The 23,309-nt window shown below is 31.6% G+C and overlaps 2 protein-coding genes and 1 long non-coding RNA gene across 3 annotated transcripts; 2 read left to right on the forward strand and 1 right to left on the reverse strand.

The window, feature by feature from the left end:
• Positions 1–3,317: 3,317 nt before the first annotated feature.
• On the reverse strand, positions 3,318–6,937 carry LOC121236091. Its single transcript, XM_041132588.1, has 5 exons — positions 6,819–6,937; positions 6,749–6,780; positions 6,199–6,300; positions 4,787–4,869; positions 3,318–3,642 (listed from the first exon to the last, which is right to left on the reverse strand). The coding sequence occupies exons 3-5, from the start codon at positions 6,275–6,277 to the stop codon at positions 3,607–3,609; spliced, it is 198 nt and encodes a 65-aa protein (XP_040988522.1). The 5' UTR covers positions 6,278–6,300; positions 6,749–6,780; positions 6,819–6,937; the 3' UTR covers positions 3,318–3,606.
• On the forward strand, positions 6,590–6,893 carry LOC121236100. Its single transcript, XR_005934655.1, has 2 exons — positions 6,590–6,766; positions 6,805–6,893. It is a non-coding gene; the product is annotated as an uncharacterized LOC121236100 (long non-coding RNA).
• A 564-nt stretch (positions 6,938–7,501) lies between the features above and the next one.
• On the forward strand, positions 7,502–14,017 carry LOC121264215 (probable UDP-arabinopyranose mutase 2). Its single transcript, XM_041167336.1, has 2 exons — positions 7,502–7,974; positions 13,889–14,017. Exons 1-2 carry the CDS (start codon positions 7,642–7,644, stop codon positions 14,015–14,017), a joined length of 462 nt encoding a protein of 153 aa, XP_041023270.1. The 5' UTR covers positions 7,502–7,641.
• Positions 14,018–23,309: the final 9,292 nt, after the last annotated feature.

The raw sequence follows: 23,309 nt of genomic DNA on the forward strand, positions 1-23,309 counted from the left end.
AATTGAAAATGGTTTTGTGCCACCATAGGTGGCAGTGATGGAGAAATCTGAAGAACTACCATTTGTGACCACCACAACAGACCGAGAAAAGAATTTTGGTCGCCCCGTTCATTTTTAAAACCAAGTCAAAAGTTACTTTGAATGGTGAAAGACAACACAAATACAAAACTGTATTTTACAAATTATAGAAACCGAATTTCCAATATGATTTGATAAGGAGGCTCTGATACCAATTGTTAGGTTTGGAGAATCTAAATATGTCAAGATCTCATGTTAAACTGTTGGTAGAAATTTGGTAGAGATGGCATACCTGTAGCCAATAGAGAAAAGAGCGTAGTGGTTTGGTTTTCTATGTTCAATACTCATTCTATGTAAGAACTCACACCGATGAGATGCCTTGAGTAAAAAATTAATTTGGAGTGGGGCCATGACTTATATATAATACCCAAATTTCAATTTTGCGTATCAAAAAATAATGAAATTACAAGGGTCCTTATTGGGTCTCTGCATGTAAATTGGGCTTGTACTACTTTAATACTCATGACCTAACCAACATTATGAGTTTTTAGATATGTGTCAATGAACCAGTTATGTCACTCTATTGATCACAATTAATAGTTAATGGGCCTTACAGACATTACCCAAATCTTTGTATTTGGAAATTATACAATGTATAATTATGATCTTTGTATGTCCATTAATTTTAAAATATTTCTAACAAATGGTTGTGGAAAAATTGATTGACCAAGACATTCAGTAGTGGCACCTCTCTCTCTCTCTCTCATATATGATGTTGATGCAAATGAGGCGATGTTGATCAGTCTCAGCAATATGAAGACACTATTTTGGAAAGCCTCTCCCAATTGCCAATTCACTGTTAAAAGTGCTCATCATTTACAGAATACAGTAGTAGAACAACAGAAGGGACAAACCTTATATGGAGCGAATGGTAAACATTTTTGGAAATGCAATTGGAAAATGGAGGTGCCAAGTTCAGTTAAAACCTTCATATGGAAAGCTAGAGTCTATATGGAATTCCTACAAGAATGGATTTAGTCTGAAGAAAGATTGTTGATCATTCACTTTGCCCCCATTTGTAAGAGGGAGGAAGAAATAGCTCTGCATGCTTTATGGTTATGTCCAGCTGCTCAAGATTTTGGAGTGTATGCCACGTTAAGATACAGAAATGCACAATAGAGGGTGATCAGATTATTAGTGTATTAATAGAAGAATTGGAACTTCCAGCAGTTGTAGTCAGATTAATTCGGAAGAGGAACAAACATATGAGACCTTTAAAGCACTATAGAGAACAAGGCAACCACAATATGTTCGGCAATGCATGCCATTCATTCACAATTTGTTGATTTTTATATTTTATTTTAGATTTTTTTAACTTTTGCTTTTATATTTGTTCTTAGCTATTTATTGTTTTATTTTTTTGTCCTTTCAAGAATACTTTAAAAAAAAAAACCATACATACTGTGGACATTTTTTTATATGTTTTGTTTTTTTTTTTTTTTCTAATTTCTTTGGAAGTGTTTTTTTGGTTTTTGTAGTTTCTTTTATAAATTATTATTCCTTTTTAGCCAATGGGGATATGAGGGAAGTACGTAGTTGATACAATTATAAAATTTCGAGAGCAAAATGATAAAAACTGAAACTTGAAGAAAGAAAACATAATCGTGCAAAATCTATAATTGTTATTGCATTTATATCGAAAGAAATCCCTTCTTTACACATCATCTTTTAGGCTCGTTTGGATACTTATAATATCTTAATATATCTGTTAATCATAGTAAAATAATTTGAGTTACGATGTTTTATTGAATTTTAAGAAATGAGAAAGAAAAACTTGAATATAAATATTATAAAGTTCACGAATTATTTGAATATAATTTTTTAATATTATTTATGTTTTGAAATTTGAAAAAAATAGTATTGTTTCTTGTATTTTATTTGGGAGTTTGGAAAAGTTGTAATAATTAGATAGAAAATTTGAAATTAAAAACTATTTTGTGTTTTGATGATGTTTAGAAATGAAATATTTTAGAATATTTTAGAATAATTGTTCTGCCAAACGGATTCTTAAGGTTGCGTTTGGATGTTGAACTGAGTTGAGTTGAGATGATAAAATATTGTTAGAATATTATTTTTTAATAGTATTATTATTTTAGATTTTGAAAAAGTTGAATTGTTTATTATATTTTGTATTGGAATTTGAAAAAGTTGTAATGATGAATTGAGATAGGTTTAAGAACCAAACGTAGTCTTGATAATTAACTTTAAATTGTTTTCTATCAAATTGATTTAGTAATTCATTTGATAGGGTGTGATTGATCCGGTCTAGTCATTTTTGGAAGAGGTTTTCGGACCTGACTAATAAACACTTTGGACCGAACTAGACCGATTTGGTTCGGTTTGGTCGATCTTGTAGGAGTATTTCAGTCAATCTTTTTTCAAGTTTTTGACAAAAATATTATATAAAATGATAAAAAAATATCAAGTTAATGATGTAATCTAAGTTGTCTGATTAAGTATATATTTAACTAATTAAGTATTTTAATCAAGTATAATACATTAATAATGCTAATAATATGTGTACTATCAATAATTAATACTTTGTCTTAAAATTCTTAACCTTTAATTTTTATATAATCTAAGTATGAATAATTAAGTAAGAAGAAAATTAAATAATTACTTATAATTAATTAGAAACAATTACATAATTACTTGCCTTTAATTTATATTACTTAAAAAATTTATAAATATCATATAAAAATTTATTTAAAAATTTATATATTAAATTCAGTCGGTAGGGAGTGAAAAGACCCTACCTCGAGATCGGCTCGAACTGAAAATTCAATTTCTTTACTTTCTGAGGTCAAGACCGACTGCTCTCAATTTCTTTACTTTCTGAGGTCAAGACCGACTGCTCCGGATTGTTTTAGATTAAGAGATGAGATAATATGATTTTAGATAAACGTTAAAAAAAATATATTATAATATTATATTTTAATATTATTATTATTTTAAATTTTGAAAAAATAGAGTTAAGATTTGAAAAAATTGAATTGATTATTATATTTAGTGTATGAATTTAAAAAAATTGTAATAATGAAATGAAATGGGATAAATAATCCGAATCTGACCTTAATCGGTCCAATCTGGCCGACCAAAACCAATCTGTCTAGTCAGTTTTACCTGTCCAAAGGAAAAGTTTTACACCACTAAGTTTGATCTACCTTAAAAGAAAATAAAATAAAAACTTTAAAGTCATGATCAGTTTCTAAAGTAAATTTTTTGTAAAACTATACATCTCTTAGACAGCATTTCTCATTCATAAATTGAAACAAAAATGTAGCAGGAAGAGATACATACTGCTAGATTTTCAAGTTGAATGTAAGAATGCATTAGTTAGGGTTCAAGTGAACCTTAGCCATTCATAATTCATATGCCTTGCACAATAAGAAGATTTTGATACGCTAATAGTATCATTTAATTCACCCCGAATATGTGACAATCAGGCTTATTACATTGCTGATGAGAGTAAAATCAAGTGCAAAGGAGGCGGGGGGGCATTTGAGATTTTGTCGGCAACAAACACCATCACCCTTGTTTCTTTCCAGTCATACCCGCAACCACCTGCAAAGTACGAGACGTTAGCATTGACAGAAAAAGAAAGGGATTACAGAAACTAAGGCGGTGAATGTGAAAGGTCTTGTTAATATGTTGCATTCTGATTACAGCAGTCAGAGTCATAAATGGAACAATCTTTCTAGTTCAGTTGATCTAGTCCATCCAAGTATGATAACTTTAGCAAATGGTCTTCTTGATCCCGTTCTTATTATTCCAATAAACCATATAAGAAAAGTATGCAATCCAACTACAGCGAGCAATGAGGCTGAGTTTTTCATGAATGTGTGGTTGATCTATCAATTCTGACCAGTGTAGGTAAGATTTCTCTCCCCCTCCCCTTTCTTTCAATCCTCCCATGTTCATGACCATATGAAAGCAAGCACCCAAATTATGAAGATTTTTAGTTAGAGAGAGATAAGAAAATGAAAACTTACTGAAAAGGGTGGAGGGAATGAATAGTTAAGTGTATTTTTTTTTATGTCGGGGAACCTCTCCAAGGCAGGGCCCTTTGGACCCACCCCTGCAGAGTAAACCTCGGTCCCGTGCACCACACCCTCGGAAGTTTCCCTAAACGGAACTGGTTAAATCGCTGGCTTTTCACCAGGAGATGTGGCCCCAAAGAATTGTTTGCACTCATGAGGTATTGAACCTTGGACCTGGAAGGGAGTGATACCCCAAGACTAAGGCCTTCACCACTTGGCCGGCCAATCCCTTGGGGTTATGAATAGTTAGTGTAACATACACAGTATAGACTATAGGGGCATAAGAATCCCTAGCAGATCAGTCCATCCAACTACAGTTGACGTATAAGACCAAAAGTACACCTATACCATGAAAAATTGGTGCTTATGCTTTCAAAAGAAGGCTACTCGAAGTAGCGAAACTATTAGCTATTTCTAAGTGTAGCAAGTTATCAGCTAATGAGATGGGCATTCTTTGTAAATAAAAAACTACTGCATACTAAACTTAATATTCTTTAAATACTTGTAACAAAATACATAAGTTCTAACTCTACACAAAAGGAAAAAGAGTTTTAGACAAATAATTTCGAAAACACACTAAAATTTAAGTACCCAAATAACAAGACGCAGAAAAAGAAAAGAAACTGAGAGATACAAACATAAAACATATTGCATAACCAAATACTCACATCACTTAAAGCGGGCTGGGGAACTTGTTTAGATGCTTCAAAGGAGTCAAGGATGGGCCTAACAACTGCTGGAAGAAACAGGCCTGGATTTTTAACAAGATATCAACTAGTAAGTTGAAGAATTCATTTTCCCCCTGGAAATAGCCTCAAACCCCAAAAATACCGGTTGTAGAAAATCCATTAAATGCATGATCTTTCAAAGAATTATAGAAATTAAAAACAAATTTGGCACTCTTGCACACAACAAAAGAATATTATTTTCTTTGCATAGAGCTCTCCTGAGAGCAATGAAGACAGTATAGATCAGTGTACCTTTCAGTCATTGTCGCTATTTTACAGGAAAAAGATTCCATTCAAATAAATAAAACAATATCAGTAGCGATAGAAATTATGATTGATCTATATGAATCAGTAATATGGAACTCACTCACATAAGTGGATCAAATTAGAGTATATCAGAGAAAAAGTTAGCTATGTAGTATGGTATGGCTACTCATATAGTTATCCAAGTCAAGTATGCCCCAAGGCCAACATAAAGAAGCACTGTGGGGGATCCTGCCTGACCATAAAAGTTCTATTATTACTTTCCTCTGGTCCAGTTGATTACGCATAAAGGGACCCCAATTTTAGTTTTCTTTGCCCAACATGCTCCAACAAGCAGCTGAAGAGATGGAATTGTCATCCACATGCCCATGTTACTGATATTGCAATTCAAGTATACCTCAAGAACTGCCCACTATTCCACAGATAAGGTCACAGAAAATTCCATACATAACTCAACCTTACAAACTTCCCTGGGATTGCTCACAAGCAACCAGTTTCCCAGTTTCTTGTTCACGTTTCTTTCTTGTTGTAACAGCTGCATATCATTGCCCCGTTAATACGATGCAAAAAATCGCCCAATTTAACTTGTCTTCTTGTCATTAAGAACTTTGCCCAGTTTCACCAAATATCATAGAGTTTATGATATCCATTAACTAAGCGCATCCCAAATGCTAACCAAACCATGCCCTAATCATTAATTATTCATAATAAACTTATTTCCAGTCACATAGATACCATTACAATTGCCAATTTTCCAATACAGGTAAAACCCAAATAAATTCTAAGAAAAATATCCCAAGCCTACCCACCGAGTCTGACTGGAAAACCCTAAAATTGGTCTCAAACTGGTCCATGATTTTTTTTTATAAGTAAACTGATCCATGAATATTATTAACTGTCCCTCCGTATTTTATTACTCATATAAAAAAAGACCCAGAATCCCAATGCAATTTGTTAGAAATTCAAATAATCAAACCGAAAAATTTTGACAAATCAAAACTTTGAACAGAAAGTATATAAAAACAGAAGAAAACCGAAAATGTGAAACGTAGGTTAGCGATTAAAAGAGAAAGTGAGTAAGAAATTACCGACGCCAGCAATGAGGCAAGAAGCTGCGACGACTGGCTCTTGCACTACAAACATCCTCAGCTTCTGCATCACCGGCATCTCTCCCTCAGTGCAATGTTGATCTTGTGAAGTAAATGTAATAGTCAGAGGATATAATCAGTGCAATGAAGGACTAGTAAATTGATCATTTCTCAACCCCAAAAATAAAAAATCGTACGACAAATTAAACAAGAACCCAAATCCTAATATTTGGTCATGAGACAATTGAACCATCCCAGAAGTAGTAGCCGAAAAAAGCAATGCTACAGAACTACAGATGAGATCGAAGTCCCTCATACTGTCTGAATCTTAACCAATGGTTTAGAATCTTAATAGCCTATTCAGATAATCCCTACGGGAGCCATTCCGTTCAATGATTTTTCTTCACTGAAGACCTTTTTTTTCGGAGGGCCAGTCGCATAATGGACAACGTTTTACAGATGGGTACGGTCTGATTACTGAATCCAAAGTCCAAAAAACAAAATAAACTAATGAAAATGGAATCCATCACACACAGAGAGAGAGAGAGACCGTGGCTGCTGGCAAGAGGTGCTGCGACGGAGAGACGGATCGGACTGAGACAAGAGGTGCTGCGATGGCGCGACGGAGCGGACGATTATCAAAGGCTGGGCTGCTGGAAGGCAGAGAAATTAGGGTAGGAAAAGTTCTCCAAAACTCAAAAGAAAATGTCGCACCCCGCAAGGTAGAAGAAAAGGAGTTGCCTCTTTTACAATTTTACCCTCTCCATTTCCCTAGTATTTACCAAAGTTCCATTGAGATTTTAGAGCACTCGTTAGATAACTAAAATCCCAAGTTTTATCTAATATCACATAATTTGCCATTATCTATTACATTCACATCTATTTTCAAATTATCTATATATTCTTTATATAATGAAATAATATTAATTTATTTTTAAAAAATTTTAAATTATTTAATTTTATTATATTTTACCATTCTACCGATTATATGTTAATTAGTAATAATATTATAGCTAGGACTGTGCAGAAAACATTAGGACTCGGTCCGTCCGTGTGGCCCGACCCAACTCGACCCGACCCAACCCACTGAAACCACTATAAAAACAAAAAAAAAGGGGCGGGTTGAAACTTGAAGTTCACTCTCTTCAAATAAAAGCTCAGAAACCCTAGCCTCCATCAAGAACGGCGTTGCCATCTCTAGCCTCTGCGGCCTCTGCGGCTTCCATCACCGTAAAATCACAACCCAACTTAGTTCAAACACCGGCAGCCTTTGAAAAAGTCCCAAAACCTTCCAAATCCAAACACGTCTCCCCTTAACCGTCCATTCGTGCCAATATCACTAACCTCGCACGTGCCACCACGTACTCCTTAACTTATATTCCCTCACAAACGCTCCCATCTCAACCTTCAAACCCACACCATCACGCTCTCTGTTTCTCTGCCATGGCTACCGTTGAAGCTTCTTCGCATGCCCCAATGCCGTTGCTGAAAGATGAGCTTGACATTGTGATCCCCACCATCAGGAACTTGGACTTCCTTGAGATGTGGAGACCATTCTTTGAGCCTTACCACCTCATCATCGTCCAAGATGGTGATCCTTCGAAGACCATCAATGTCCTTGATGGCTTCGATTACGAGCTCTATAACCGCAACGACATCAACAGGATTTTGGGTCCCAAAGCCTCCTGCATTTCCTTTAAGGACTCTGCTTGCCGCTACTTTGGCTACATGGTGTCTAAGAAGAAGTATATTTTCACAATTGACGATGACTGCTTTGTAAGTTCTTTGATTTATAGTGCTAATTAATTGGGTTTGCTTCCAATGTCAGGTTGGGTCAGCCCATAGCGGTTTGACCTGTTTTTAAGTCGGGTCGGGTAAGGTCGAATCGGGCCCAAACATGGACCAGGTTGGTTGGGTTGCAGCCCTAATTATAGCCCTTATAAAACTGCTGCAACCAAATCATGGTAAGAAGTAAGGAAGAAAATATTCTTTATTCCTTTTGGCCATACTACAGTAACTATCAAACATCCCCTTTTAAATTTGCATAATCCAATATGACACATTTTGAGACTCTAGCCAAACACTCCATTGGATTTGTATTTGCATAATCCAATGAGAGTGCTCTTAATGGGAGGTTTGAACTTCGGATAGTAAGTTGAGATGAGATGAGATAAGATAAGATGATATGAAAATTGAATAAAATATTATTTTTTTAAAATTTGAAGAATTTGAATTGTTTATTGTATTTTGTGTGGGAGTTTGATAAAATTATAATAATTAAATGATATGAGATGAGTTGAGTTGAGAGGCTTTTTCAATCCAAACAACCCCTTAGTATATCAAAATGGACCGAGACCTATCGAAATTTCATCTGAACAATCCATTATGGACAAGCTAGGGTCAGCAAGAAGGATGACCTTTGCATTGTACCGATGGTATAAAATTGTATTTTTTTTATTTTATTTTTAATTTTTTTTAAATTCTTTTAAATATTTTGAAAATAAATTATAAATATATTAAAAAAATACTCTTTTAACCATTAAATTAGAATTATATAAAAAAAAAAAAACAAAGCAAAAACAAAAACAAAAACAGATAGAATCTCGATGGAAGAAGCATTTTTCTATCCTTTATATTGTGTGTCGGTGGGCCTCAAGGGCTCCCTGTTAGAGCATTAGTATTGGATTGGTCATCCTATTCTTTAAATTTTATCTAATATGTAACTTTTTCACTTTTAGCTAATCATTCAAAACTTGAAGTCTATATTGGATTATTCATCACACTCTCTATAATAATAAAATATTATTATTTTTATTTTTTTTATATATTTTTAATTAATTTATATTTTATTTTTATAATCTTCAATAACCTCCAACAATCATATTCATTTTCATTTTCACAATCTAACAATCTATAATATAATAATCTCATATGTATATAAATGATAAAATCTCATATGAATAAAAATCTTATATCTATAATATAATAATCTCAAAAAATACTTTTAGACTTGCTATTGTTCTTTTCATATTTGAAAAGAAGAATAGATTTACTTTAACTCATTATAGTTTGGATGAAAATAATTTAGCTAATTCAATGTGGAGTAAATATAAATAATATTTATTAAATTTAAAGATGAAAAGATATTTGACTAATTCAATGTCAATGCTCGAAGTTGGCAACGACTTGTATCCATGGGTCATGGCCTATAAATACATGCATTCTCTTTATTTTCTTTTATTTTTTGAAAGTGACGGTCTCAGATTTTGTAGATATCATTCATGGGTCCGCTACAAATCTTTTGAATAGAAGTTCACATTTCACAAATTGTTGCATTGATACGATGCCGAATGCAAGATATGTTTAGGAAAGATACAAGTTTAGTACATGCAAATTCTAATTTAATTTTTAAAAAAGCATGTCCTGTCGAAGAGAATTGAGAATTTTTAAGTGTTTTTACTTTTTTTTGAAATGTTTGTACGAGACTCGGGAGTCTATTTAAGTCATTTTTCTTTTAAAAAGTATATTTTAAAGAAATTTATAAATAAAAAATAATTATAAATAGATAAAATAAAGAAATATTTTTAAACTATAGAAATCCTACCGAGTGAAGTTTACAAACTGAATATGATATGTCAAATGATAAAATTATTTTTATTATAAAATAGATTAAGATGTATCATATTAAGTGGCATTAATTATAAGTTTCTTTTCGTAAGTTCTATATAGATTATACATTTGTCCTTTTAATGAGCACAAAAAATATGTATAAAATTATATAACTGTAAAACAACATTAAAAATAAAACAAAACAAAAAAAAAAAAAAATTCATTGAAGAATTCTTTAAACCGGAATATATAAGAAAAGTTTTTTTTTTTTTTTTAAAGAAAGAGAGCCGAAACTCTATTTAGGTGTAGAAAAGGAACGCACCTCGTTTAGTCACTTAGAATATTTTAGAATATTTATGAATAGTAATAAAATAATTTAAATTAAATATTTTATTAGATTTTAATAAATGGAAAAAAAGAAAGTTGGATTGAAATATTATAAAATTAAAAATTATTTGAATATTATTGTTATTTTGAAATTTTAAAAAGTGTATTGTATTTTGTGTTTTGTTTGAAAGTTAGAAAAGTTATATTTGGTTTTTATTGTTTGGATAATAATTAAGTTGTTAAGTAATGATTAGATGAAAAAATTAAAAATTTGAAATTAAAAAATATTTTATATTTGAGTGATTTTTAAGAATAAAATATTTGAGAATACCTCAATGTCCAAACTAGCACATATGTACGAGAGAGTATACTCTTATTCCAAACTCACACAACATATTTCATTTTCATCTCTTTTCATTGTTGTTCAATAAAAAGACTTTTCAAAGAGAGAAGAGAATAAAACTGCGTTTGGATGTTGAGTTGAACTCAACTGAGTTGAGTTCTTTATGAATAGTATTGAGTTGAGTAGTGAATGGAGTTATGTGGAGCCCATCTAAACTGAGTTTAAAGTGTGTTTTGGCGTTAAGATGAATTTAGTACTTTTTATGAGAAATTGAAAAAAGTTGTAGGTTCCACATATAAATATGTTTTTAGTTAAAAAAGGTTGTGGGTCACATGTGTAAGAAACTTTTGAATTGTGATGAGTTTAGTAATTTGAGAGTTGGGTGATTAGATATTAAACTCAGCTTAAAGTTAGATTGAGCTCAGCTGAGTTTGGGAACCAAACGCGATCTAAATTTTCATTGATTCCACACCCCACCCTTTCCCTTTTCAAAAGTTATATGTGTAGTTACTTTTATGTACTTCTTGTGCACTTCACTAATGTGATTGACTGCGTCACCTTTTTTTTAATATAAAATAACTATTTTATCCAATAGTATCGGTAGAATGCGTAAAAAGTATGCAAAAGTGACTGTATATAGCAAAACTTTAATAAATTGTCGTTGATTCCACACCCCACCATTTCTCCTTCAAAAACTCTATGTGCAGTCAATTTTGTATATTCTTTGCGCACTCTACTAATGTGATTGGCTGCGTTACTTTTTTTAATATAAAATAACTATTTTATCCAATCACATCAGTGAAGTGCGTAAATAGTATGCAAAAGTAATTATATGTAGTAGAACTCTGCTCTTTTTCCCATCACACAGCCCTCCCCAAACCTTCCCCAAAAATGAACTCACACAGCACTCATACACAAAATTAATCATTATTAATAACTGGGGTTTTATTAATAAAATATATAAATAAAATATTATTTTATCGTTACAAAAACAAATTAATTATTGATAAGACTCACTGTTATTTTAAATTTTCATAAAAAGTTAAAACTATCTCAACTTATTTTATACATCTAAACATGTCTCAATAGATCCATACTCTTACACAAAATCTATTCAAATATCTTAATTCATTACTAATAAAAAAATATTCTAAAATACTTTCACTATCCAAACTAATATCTATACTCAATGTCAACGTTCAACAAGGCTGAGATGAGTCTTGGATACAAGTTGAGACATTGTCTAGTTACCCATCTAGTGGCACCTTGGCTAAAAATTCTATTAATAGTGTTCACTTTATCTCATTGATGTGGCACGACCACGTAATTTATTAAAAAAATAAAATAAATATATTCAAAATAAAATGTCATCTAAAAACATAAAAAGAGGAAGATTGAAATTTTAAGTTTCCTCTACTCCTTTTATGTTTGTGTTACATCAATGGGACAAAATATGGTATAAACGGAGCAACATAATAGTTTGTCTCATATACATACATACATATATATATATATATATATGTATGGAAAATGCTAGTTATACTGATAAAAGTGACCAATAAAATTAATCGATTGTGATTTTCTTTTACTTAATGATTAAAGAAGTGACTTTTAATAAATTGACATTTTTTTATTTTCTTAAAATGTTTAAAGCTATTTAAAAAATGGTTGAAAGAAAAACAAATACAATAAAAAAGTGCATTTACACTTATTGGTACAATGCAAATGGCCCCATTCTCGATCCCTAGTATTATCCTATATATAAAAAGGCGTAAGTTCATCGGTCTGAACTAGAAAATCCACTAGACTAAACGGTTCCAGTCGGTCTGGACCAGACCGATAACACTAATGGTCTGCTCTCTGTCCATTAATTTGCAAAAGTTCAGTTTTTACTCCGGTTTCAAGTTATGGTTTTTGGCTCAAACCGAACCGACCAAAATATATATTTAATTATTTTTTTTATATAGAATTCTATATAGTAGTTGTATAACTTAATTCTGTAATTTTCATATAAACTATGATTATTAACCATATATATATATATATATATATATTTTTTTAAGAGTCGAGGTCATATGTCCAAGAGTGACATCTACTCAATTTTACTAAAAAAATCTTCACTTATGACAGAGGAATACCTTACAATTTCAAAACAAAAATACTTACAAAACAAACCCTTCCCAAATAACAAATCAGAAAACCACAAAAACCCACCAAAACCATAAAACTATTAACATCCAATCTAAAAAATTAACGCCTAAAACTATTGACCATATATGTTAAATATAATATTAAATATTAACTAATATGCTATTGTCAATTAACTAATACATTATATGATAAACTATAACATGATATGTAATGAAACATACTATAGTTACCTAGTATCTATACCTAACTAAAATAGTTAGATACATTTTTTTGTAAGATATCTAAGTTATAAGTATGAAATATCTATAGACTAATTATTCATTAACCATATATAAAATATTAAAATTTTAATATATGGCATAATGTATTAACTATCATAATTCATACACATACTATTGAGTACTAAGTTAGTAACATTATTAATATAATTATAATTAATAATTTTATTAATAAGTTAATTAGATAATCAACATTAAAGTCCACACTTAATTAGGGTGGAAAATGGGTGGACCGAAATTTCTTATCCGGTCCAAAAATCTCCTCATAGACCAACCAGACTCGACCGATTATGCCCATCCATCTATATATATATATATATATATATATATATATATAATTCAAGTATTAGTTCCAGATCGTCTATTCCACCAGACATTGTTAATGAAGAAGATTATTCTTTTGAAGAAATTGTTTTAAGTGATTTCAACCAAAGGAATATTCCAAAAATTAATTCAAATTCTATTTACCAAACCTCTTGGGTTCAATATACTTTTAACACTGCTTTTAATGTTAGAACTGTTAAACAAACCTATGCTATTTCAAAATCTCAAGAAAAATGTTGCCTCTTTACTAAAAAATTTATTCAAGATTTTTTAATTAAAAGGTTACAAATATTTGCATATTGGTTCTGTTCAAGTTTCTGTCAAGCCTTTAACGAGGAAAGGCATCAATGCCTCCGTTTTACTATGTTTATGAGATGCTAAATTCAACAAGTTTGAAGCTAATATTCTTGGTCTGATTTAATCCTCTTTATTCGGAGGACCTGTCCATTTTGACTGTTTTCTTGATTTAACTCTTGCTTTGGATGACAATAACATTGTTAAAGCTTTAACTATGAATATTTTAACTTCTGGTTATGATATACCAGAAGGAAGCAAGCCACTTGCTCTTGTTTATTGGATTTATTATCGCCTTTTAAAAATGAATTTAAATCCAAAAGTTATTTCAAAACTAACTGCGGGAAAAACTCTTTTAATTCAGAGTTCTACCCCAAATGCGAATATTCAAGTTCCAAAGATGGTTTATTGGAAATATATTTCTCTTCCCAATGAATGGACTCTGGAACATGAAGTTCCTCCTGTTAAAACTATTCCTGATGTTGCAATTTAGATTACATCCAGCAATATCTGGATGGTACTGTTAAAATTAGTTTTAACCAAATTAGCACTCCTAGCATAAGAAGAAATTTTTTTGCTGGATCTAGATCTTCTTTTGCTAGTTCTGTTTCTGATAATCCAGTAAGACGAGACTAAAATCTCAAACAATTCCTGGAAGATTCAGTCAAAACAGCCCAGCCAGTTAATCGTGATTTAAAATTGAAGGGACTTTCTACGTCCTCTCAAGTTACCTCTGCTTATTATTCTACCAAGGATGCTGAAACATCCAAAGATAAGTCAGTAAAAGAAGAAACTGATAAAGAAGAAGATATTTAATCTTTATCTCTTACAGCTTCGAATATGGCTGCACCTGTTGCACCTATTCATCACGGTCTAAATAGGCATTTTGAATTTGATTTGGTTGCTCTTGTTATTGAATATAGTTTAAAAGAAAACCGTGATAAGAGAAAAACTTATCATGCTACTTTTTCTACTTCTGAAAAATTGCGTGTTAAACGAAAATGGAAAAAAAGAAGAAGATGAATGACCTGCAAAGGCATATCCTTTTATTCGATTTTGTTGAAAACTATTATGTTCCGAAAAATAGTTTGAATGTTGTTAAAACCAATTTTGTCAAGAAAGAAGGCAAGACTATAATTCAATCCAGTTATCCGCCTTTAGAGACAGTACTGATCTCTTACAAAAGATCTGAAGTAACTGCTTCCCCTTCAAAATTCCAGTAACTGAGTCCAAAGATTCAGAAGAAAATGCTATTTTGCAAGAAACAAAAAGATTGTTCACCAAAATAATTTTGTAAATCTTGTTCTCCAAACTATTGGACAACAGTTAAACCAGATAGAAGAGAAAGCAGAAAAACCTATTTTTGCTTCAGCCCCGATTTTAACTAGTATTGAAAATCCTTTAATTTTACCAAAAGATCAGTTAAAAAAGATTGAAAAACCGATTGAAAAACCTTTGATTATTTTATTGTAAGATTGGCCTAAAATCAATTTTCAATACATAGGCCAAGATCCTTGATAAAATCAATAAAATGCTTACTAATCTTAAAAAAGAACGACTTTCTTCCAGCGCCTTAACTAGCAATGAAAAAGAAGCAGTTCTTGTTAAAATCATAGATGAATCATCTGATAGTGATTCCTCTACTATTCAAAACATTGATTTACTTGAAAATAATTTTCACGATTTTAATTTAAAGCCTAAAATAGCTAGATTTTCTTCAAAATGACCCAAACCAATGAGCCTAACAAAGAACTGGTATTTCAAGCCTACTCTCCCTGATTTACAGTTTGAAGAAAAAGTTTTACAAACCCAATCTTCTTACTCTGCTGATAAAATTTACGAATGAAATATTGATGAATTATCTTATAAGAAATCCTCAATATCATGAGTAAAATGTCTTTAATTGCCAATACTTATATCAACAACAATATCAGATAACCTGATATTGTCACGATTTTAACTAATGGTTTTTCTGGTGTTCTCCGTAATTGGTAGGATAAACATCCCACTACTGATACTAAGGAAACCATTCAAAATGCTGTAAAGCATAATGAAGAAATGTTACCTATTTTTTATGAAACTGCTGGAATGAGATTTCTTGATGGTATTAATAATTTGATTTACACTATTATTAAACATTTTGTTGGAACTCCTTCCAATATTACTAATCGTAATAGTAATCAATTGAATAATTTACGATGCCGTCAAATGCCTGACTATAGATGGTATCAAGATGTTTTCATGTCCAGAGTAATGCTTAGAGATGATAGTCATAAGTCTTACTGGAAGGAAATGTTTATTGATGGATTACCCCACTTATTTGCTCATAAAGTTAAACAAGAATTTACTGATATTTCAAGATTTCTTAATTATGAAAATTACACCTATGATGATATTTTCAGTGTAATTAAGAAGCTTGGTATTAGTATGTGCAATGATCAAAGAATGCTTCGTGAACAGATGAAGAATAGCAAGAAAACCAAATATGAAATGGAAACATTTTGTAAACAATTTGGCCTTCCTCCTATTGCTCCATTTAGGAGAAAGCAAAAATATTTCACTAAGTTTTCAAAATTTTCTAAACCTCATGGTAGAAAAAAAGAGAAAACCCCGCGACAATTTTTACAAAAAATCATTCATTAAAAAATTTTTTCCTAAGAAAAAGAATTTTCCAAATTCTTCAAAAGGAACATGTTTTAATTGTGGAAAATCTGGACATTTTGCAGATAAATGTTCCAGGAAGCCCAATAAATTCAAAAAGAAGTTTAATCAGTTGAATATTGATGTCAAGGATCAAGAATAATTATTTCGATTCCTGGAAACACAATCTTCATCATCATCTGACAATCATGAGTTTAGTTCTAGTGATTCAGAATATCACTCTGATATTGAATCACTTGATTCTCCTTGCATTAAGCTTGGTTGTAATTGTAATGATTCTTGTTGCAAAACTTTGAGTAAAACAATTAATGTTTTAACCAAAGCAGAAGAGTAAGAAAATCTTTTATTGACTTTGATTTCTCAAATTACAAATCCTTAGCTTAAAGAAGAATATTTTCACAAATTCAAGAGGATCATGGTTCATCAAGAGCCAGGGACTTCTGAGCAAATGATTAGTTTTCAAGATACTTTGGAAAGATATCAAAAGAAGAAACCCAAAGATGTCTCTACCAATAATTTACAACATGAAATTAATTTTATCAAAAAAGATATCATTGAACTCAAATTAAAGATCAATACTCTTAAATCTGAAAATGATGTTTTAAAATAAGAATTTTTATATTTTAAAATTGACAAACAACTTGATCAAAATATTTCTGATAATAAGCAAATGGATGTTTCTGATTCAAGCTAAAAAGAAAAGGCTATTGATAATCAGATATGCTTGATCTGTCATACTATTCCTCCCAAATGGTTTTCAAGAGTTACTATTATTGTTTGTCATGAATTTCAATTTTCTGTTGCTGCTATGATTGATTCCGGATCTGATATGCATTGTATCTAGGAAGGTTTAATATCTAGTAAATATTTTGAAAAATCTACTGAACGACTGCTTTCGGCAAATGGATCTCAGATGAATATCAATTATGAGCTCAACACTGCTCATGTTTGACAAGATAATGTTTGTTTCAAGATTTCTTCTATTTTGGTCAAAAATATGTCTGACAAAGTTATATTAGGAATCCTTTTCATTTTTTCTTTATATCATTTTTTGTCTGAAAAAGATGGTATTATCACTAATCTTTTTGAACAAAAAATTAAGTTTAAATTTGTTTCGAGATTTGAAATTGATACAGATAAAAGTCTGAGATCTTTACTTTCTGCAAAAACCAAACATTTGAATTTCTTTCAAAGAGGAATTAAACACAAAAATGGTTCAGAAAAATTATTCGGTACTTTACTACAATATAAAATTGATGATTTTAATAAACGTTTAATTTCTTATGTTTGTTCTGATTTACCCAATACTTTTTGGTATAGGAAGAAATATGTTTTTACTCTTCCTTATATCAAAGATTTTAATGAAAAGAATATTCCAACCAAGGCTTGACCTATTCAAATGAATAGTGAGATTTTGAAATTTTGCAAAAAAGAAATCATTGATTTGCTTAACAAAAGAATAATTAGGCATAGTAAGTCTCATTGGTCTTGTGTAACTTTTTATATTTAGAAAAATGCTGAGATTGAGAGAGGAGCCTCCCGTCTAGTTATTAATTACAAAATTTTGAATAAAATCTTAGAGTGGATTAGGTACCCTATCCCTAACAAAAATGACTTGATTCATAAGTTGAGTGATGCTGTTGTCTTCTCCAAATTTGACTTCAAGTTAGGATTTTGGAAAATCCAGAGAGAAGAGTCAGATAGGTACAAGACTTCTTTTACCACCCATTTTGGTCACTACGAATGGAATGTGATGCCTTTTGGTCTAAAAAAGGATCCTAGTGAATTCCAAAACATTGTGAATGACATTTTCAACTCATTCACCCATTTCACCATTGTCTATATTGATGATGTTCTCATATTCTCTAAATCTATTGATGAACACTGTAAACATTTGAATTCGTTTCTATATATTATCAGATTAAATGGTCTTGTTGTTTCAGCTAAGAAAATCAAATTATTTCAAACCAAGATTAGATTCCTTGGTTATGACATCTCTGAAAGCAAAATCAGACCCATCAGTCGGGCCATTGAATTTGCTAATAAATTTTCTAATGTCATTCTTGACAAAAAACAGTTACAGTGTTTTCTTGGTCCTCTCAATTATGATGCTGTTTTCTACCAAAACATGAGGAAACAATGTCGTCCACTCTTTGAAAGGCTACACATTAATCTTCCTCCTTGGACAGAAATTCACACTAATTTGATCAAACAAATCAAGACACATGTCAAAACTCTTTTGTGTCTTGATATCTCTACTTTTGATTCATTTAAAATTGTTGAAACAAATTGTTTCTACAAACTCATCTGAACAAATTGTTCGCTTCCATTCTGAAGTCTTGGATTCTGCACAGGATAATTAGAGCACTATTAAGAAAAAAATCTTATCTATAGTACTATGTATTCCAAAATTTCAAAGTGATTTACTTAATAAGAAATTTTTATTACGCATTGATTGCAAAAGTGCTAAATATGTTTTAGAAAAAGTTGTTGAAAAAATTGCATCAAAACATATTTTTGCCCGATGGCAAGCTATTTTAAGTGTTTTTATTTTGATATTGAATATATTAAAGGTACTGAAAATTTTATCCCTAATTTCCTTACCCGAGAGTTCTTGCAGAAGCCTAACCATGAGCAAGAAAAAGGGCAAAGAAAAACAAACAGCTACTCCACCTCCCATTCCTGATAAAAACTTATCAAGAATGAACCTACTTCACCCATTGAAATTGCCAACAAGTTTACTACCCTTGGCAAAATAATTCAACCTACTTCATTTGCTTCAACTGTTTCAACCCCATATGATCCATATGCTAAAACCATTGCTTCAGCATCTACCAATACTCAGTATTTACTTCCAAAATCAAAAACTGTGTATATCTGAAAACTCTATTCTTGAAATATGTTTTACATAGAATCCAACCGTTCTACGTATACAGATCCCTTCAAAATTGTTTTATCTTATTTTTCCCTTGCATTTCACTGGATCCCTGAGAATTCCATAAAAACACTCCAATTTTATTCCAGTATTTTAGTCCCGACTGGTTCTATTGTCATAAAGCCTATTATGACAAGACTAATAAATCAAAATTAATCTACCACAATGCTTATATCCTTCAAGTCATTACAAAAGAAGATTGGGGCACCAACCCCATTACTTCTAAAAGACTTGCTAATTCTGAAATTGCTTTCAACTATTACGACTATATTGATGCTTGGTCCAGATTTATGTTGTTCCAAGTACTCAATATGAGTCATTCATGGTTTTTTAATTTTGACAAAAAGTTCAAGGCAAAACTTCCTCTCTAGTTTCTCAAATGGTGGAATCAGTTTGGTCATATTCCTGAAAACTTCACTGACATGCTCCTAAGAGCATTCAAATGCTTCACCAATGCTGTTGTTTCAAAACTGGACAGACATATGGCCAAATTTCCTTACTCTCTCCATTTTTGCAAATGGTACAAAATCCCTTGGATCATGAAATGGAATTATGAAAGAAATGGCGATATATTGGTTCGATACTACTTTACAAAATAGTGGGATAGGTTCCCCTATACCCAAAACATCATTGATTATGTGATAAGGGATTTTCTGTAGACTGCTCCAGATCTACAAAACAAAGAGGAATTCCCTGCAATCACTTATGGTTCTCTTACTTCAACTGGATATCCCCAAATCCAGGCCTCTGCTTCACCACCTACCTCACAAAAAAGAAAGACAACTACTTCTTCTACCAAAACTAATAAATCCTTAAAGACCAAAAAGAAAAGTGATGTTCTTGATGGCCTTACTAAAAATGATTTAATTCACCTACTCAAGAAGTCTTTAGAAAATGATAATTTTGAAGAAGAAAAATTAGAAGCATCATCTAAAACTTCAGTTGCTGACCCCTACAAAAATATTTTCGGACATGATTCTGAAGGAACCCCTAAGTTATCTGATAATGAATGATCCGCTGACACTACAAGACAAAAGGAAGACTACCGAATCACAGACCGACTAGGCCCCTCTGTCAAGATTCTACCACTTTATGTCAACAGCAACCGCTCCCGCAAATTACGCTGAAGACATAATGATGATCCTACTTTCACGTGAATAAACAATATTATTTACTGTTCGCTCACAGCTATTATGTTTTTATTGTTTCACTTTAATTATTGTAAACAGGAACTCCTTAGGCTATAAAAGGAGAACCTTGCAAACGGAAGAGGCAAGCTTTCTTACAGACCTCTCCCTCCTTCTCCCTCTTTCACCTTCCTTCTCTTCTTCCCTATTATCTGTATCTCCCTCCACCTATTTTTCTTATAATCTGTAAGTAAGTTATTTTAACTTGTAATTTTGTAATCTTATATTTCAATGCAAATTATTATTTTTGCATCTATTTATTTTCTGTATTTTGCATACATGTATATGGTCGGTTTTATCGCCCGCTCTTAACTGCGCATCTCTATTCTATTTTATTCTAACCTAATTACCTCGTTTCTTCAATATTCTGTTGTTTCTTCAACGCTGTCTCTCATATATATATATATATATATATAATTAGAAATATTTGTTATTAAAGAAGAATGCCTTGGCGATTGAATGAATGAGTTTAAAATAATAATCTAATATAAGAATAAAGACACCCTTTACACTAGATTACTATATCAAACTCTAAACCAAATATATAGAAAAACTAAAATATTTCCACCTAACATTAAAAGAAATCTTTTGGAACTACATTCAACAAAGAAGCACAGGGAGAAAATATCTGAAGATTGTTAAAATTATGAGATTTTAGTTAATTACACCCTATACTTTTTCTCGATTGTGATTTGTCCCTTGTACTCTTCTTCTTTTAGAATTAACTGCTTGTATTATGTCAAATTTGATACTTGCTCCCTCTTTCACCAATTTTGTCTGCTAGATTTAACAATAGACACACAATAGTATATACAATTGCTACATGAAAGATTATTTAAAAATAAAGTTTAAAAGTTTCTAAAAATGGGAGGACATACGCTAACCACCGTGAGAGAGCTAAATCTGGCCACCCAAGGGGTGGTTGAGACATAGGCAACTACCAAGTGGTCCCAAGGCATGGCCCACCTTGGGGTGGCTAGATTCGGCCCCCACGATGGCTTGGAGAGAAGGCGACTGTTGGTGTTATACTTAGAAATGAATAAAATATTTATCGTTGACTAAAAAATAATGCAAACCAATGCTATTGTTTAATGTATCAGTTTGGTTGTCAAGGTTTAAATGAAAATGTGCTATGGTGACTTGAACTAATGCATGTCTCTTGAGGATAAGAGCCTTAACCGCTAGCCAACCATACAAAAGGTTGTGTCTTTCGGTGAATTAGAAATATTTTCAATGTATTTTCTAATATTTGAGAAATTGTAACTTCTCCCGAGTGCTCATTCATTTTAGTTATGACTTTTCACAAGTACCATTTCATTTATAACAGTTGTGACTTTTCTCAAATGTCATTTCATTCCCGTTGTGACTTTTTATAAGTGCATTTTCATGCTTTATAAATAGGGAATCTCACCCACATATTTATTTACTCTAAATTCTCTACAAAAATTAGGGAAACACTTCTTTCTTTTTCTTCATTTTTTTTTCTTTCTTTGGGCTTTGGTTATTTATATCGGGTTCGAGGATCTCCTTTTGTGTGCACTAACAAGGAGATTAACAAGAATCGATGTTGTATCTTGGGAGTAGATTATCAAGAAGCCTAGTGCATGTTTAAATTTGGAGGCGGCTGAATCTAGTCTAAGGAAAGTATCCATCACAACGTGGCTCAATACCGGGTTCTCTCTTTTGAATTTGTTCTTGTTATTTTTACATATTCTCTAGTTAACAAGGCGTTTACACATATATCTTTTATTATCAAAATTATTTCCTAACAATCTTAGAGTAGATTTTTTCTTTGTTAAATCAGAGGTGTGTTTTAATAGATTGGTTGTTAGCATGACTTCAAGCGAATCTATTGCACCCGAGAGATTTGGAAGAGTTAATTTTAAGCGTTGGCAAGAAAAGATGAAAATATTTCTTACAATACTTGGATTATATTTTGTTATAGAAAATGATCCCCCTTCTAATAAGTCACATGAGCCCGGATGTAGTGTTGAATTGTAAACTTATGCAGAAAAAGATAATTTGTGTAGATATAGGATTTTAAATCATTTGACAGATAAACTTTTTATGTTAACCTACACATTAAATCTACCAAAAAGATTTGGAATGCTCTTGATAAGAAATACGGTGTACAAGATGCCGGAATGGATAAATATACTGCAAGCCAACTTCTTGGATTTAAGATGGATGATTCCAAATATGTGGTAGAGCAAACCCATGAGTTAACTATCCTTTACCATAATTGGGCTAATGGGGAATGAGTATTATCGAGCGTCTCCAAATTACTTGTACAATAGACAAGTTGCCTCATTCATGGAAGAATTTGGCATATCTCTTAAACATAAGACTAAATATATGACCATGAAAATCTTGATCTCCGCCATCAGGATCCAAGAACAATACTTGAAAAATGATCATATTCCACTATTGGTTTCTTATTTTTAGTTTAAAGCAAATATTGTAGAAGACCATAGAACACATAAGAACCTATTACACCAGAAGTCCAAATTCAATAAGGGTAAAACTAGTTATGGCCACAATTTAAAACCAAAGTCCTATATCAAGAAGGATGATAAGAGACCTATTTGTTTTAACTGTAACAAACCGAGTCACAAGGCCAAAAATTGTCATTATAAGAAGAGGAAAAATCAAGGTAACGAACAATCAAAATGGCCTACCCACAGGCTCATATGGTGCTTTTCGGGATCGGCTCTGTTGGAACCAATGAATGGTATGTAACCATAAGTCCCCAAGTTTATCTGGCTTGTAGTGCTACTGATTGGATAGTAGACACAAGAGCCAATATACATGTCACTTCTAACTGTAATATTTTTTTTAACATATCAAGATACAAACGCATGAAAGTGACGATGAGTAACTACACCTTTGCACAAGTATTTGGAATATGAAAAATTAAACTCAAACTAACGTTTGGAAATACTCTTCCATTAGTAGAAGTGCTTTACGTACCAGAGGCAAGGAGAAACCTTATTAGTGGATAT

Source organism: Juglans microcarpa x Juglans regia, chromosome 1D, assembly GCF_004785595.1.
Source record: "Juglans microcarpa x Juglans regia isolate MS1-56 chromosome 1D, Jm3101_v1.0, whole genome shotgun sequence".
In the NCBI taxonomy this organism is placed as follows: domain Eukaryota; kingdom Viridiplantae; phylum Streptophyta; class Magnoliopsida; order Fagales; family Juglandaceae; genus Juglans; species Juglans microcarpa x Juglans regia.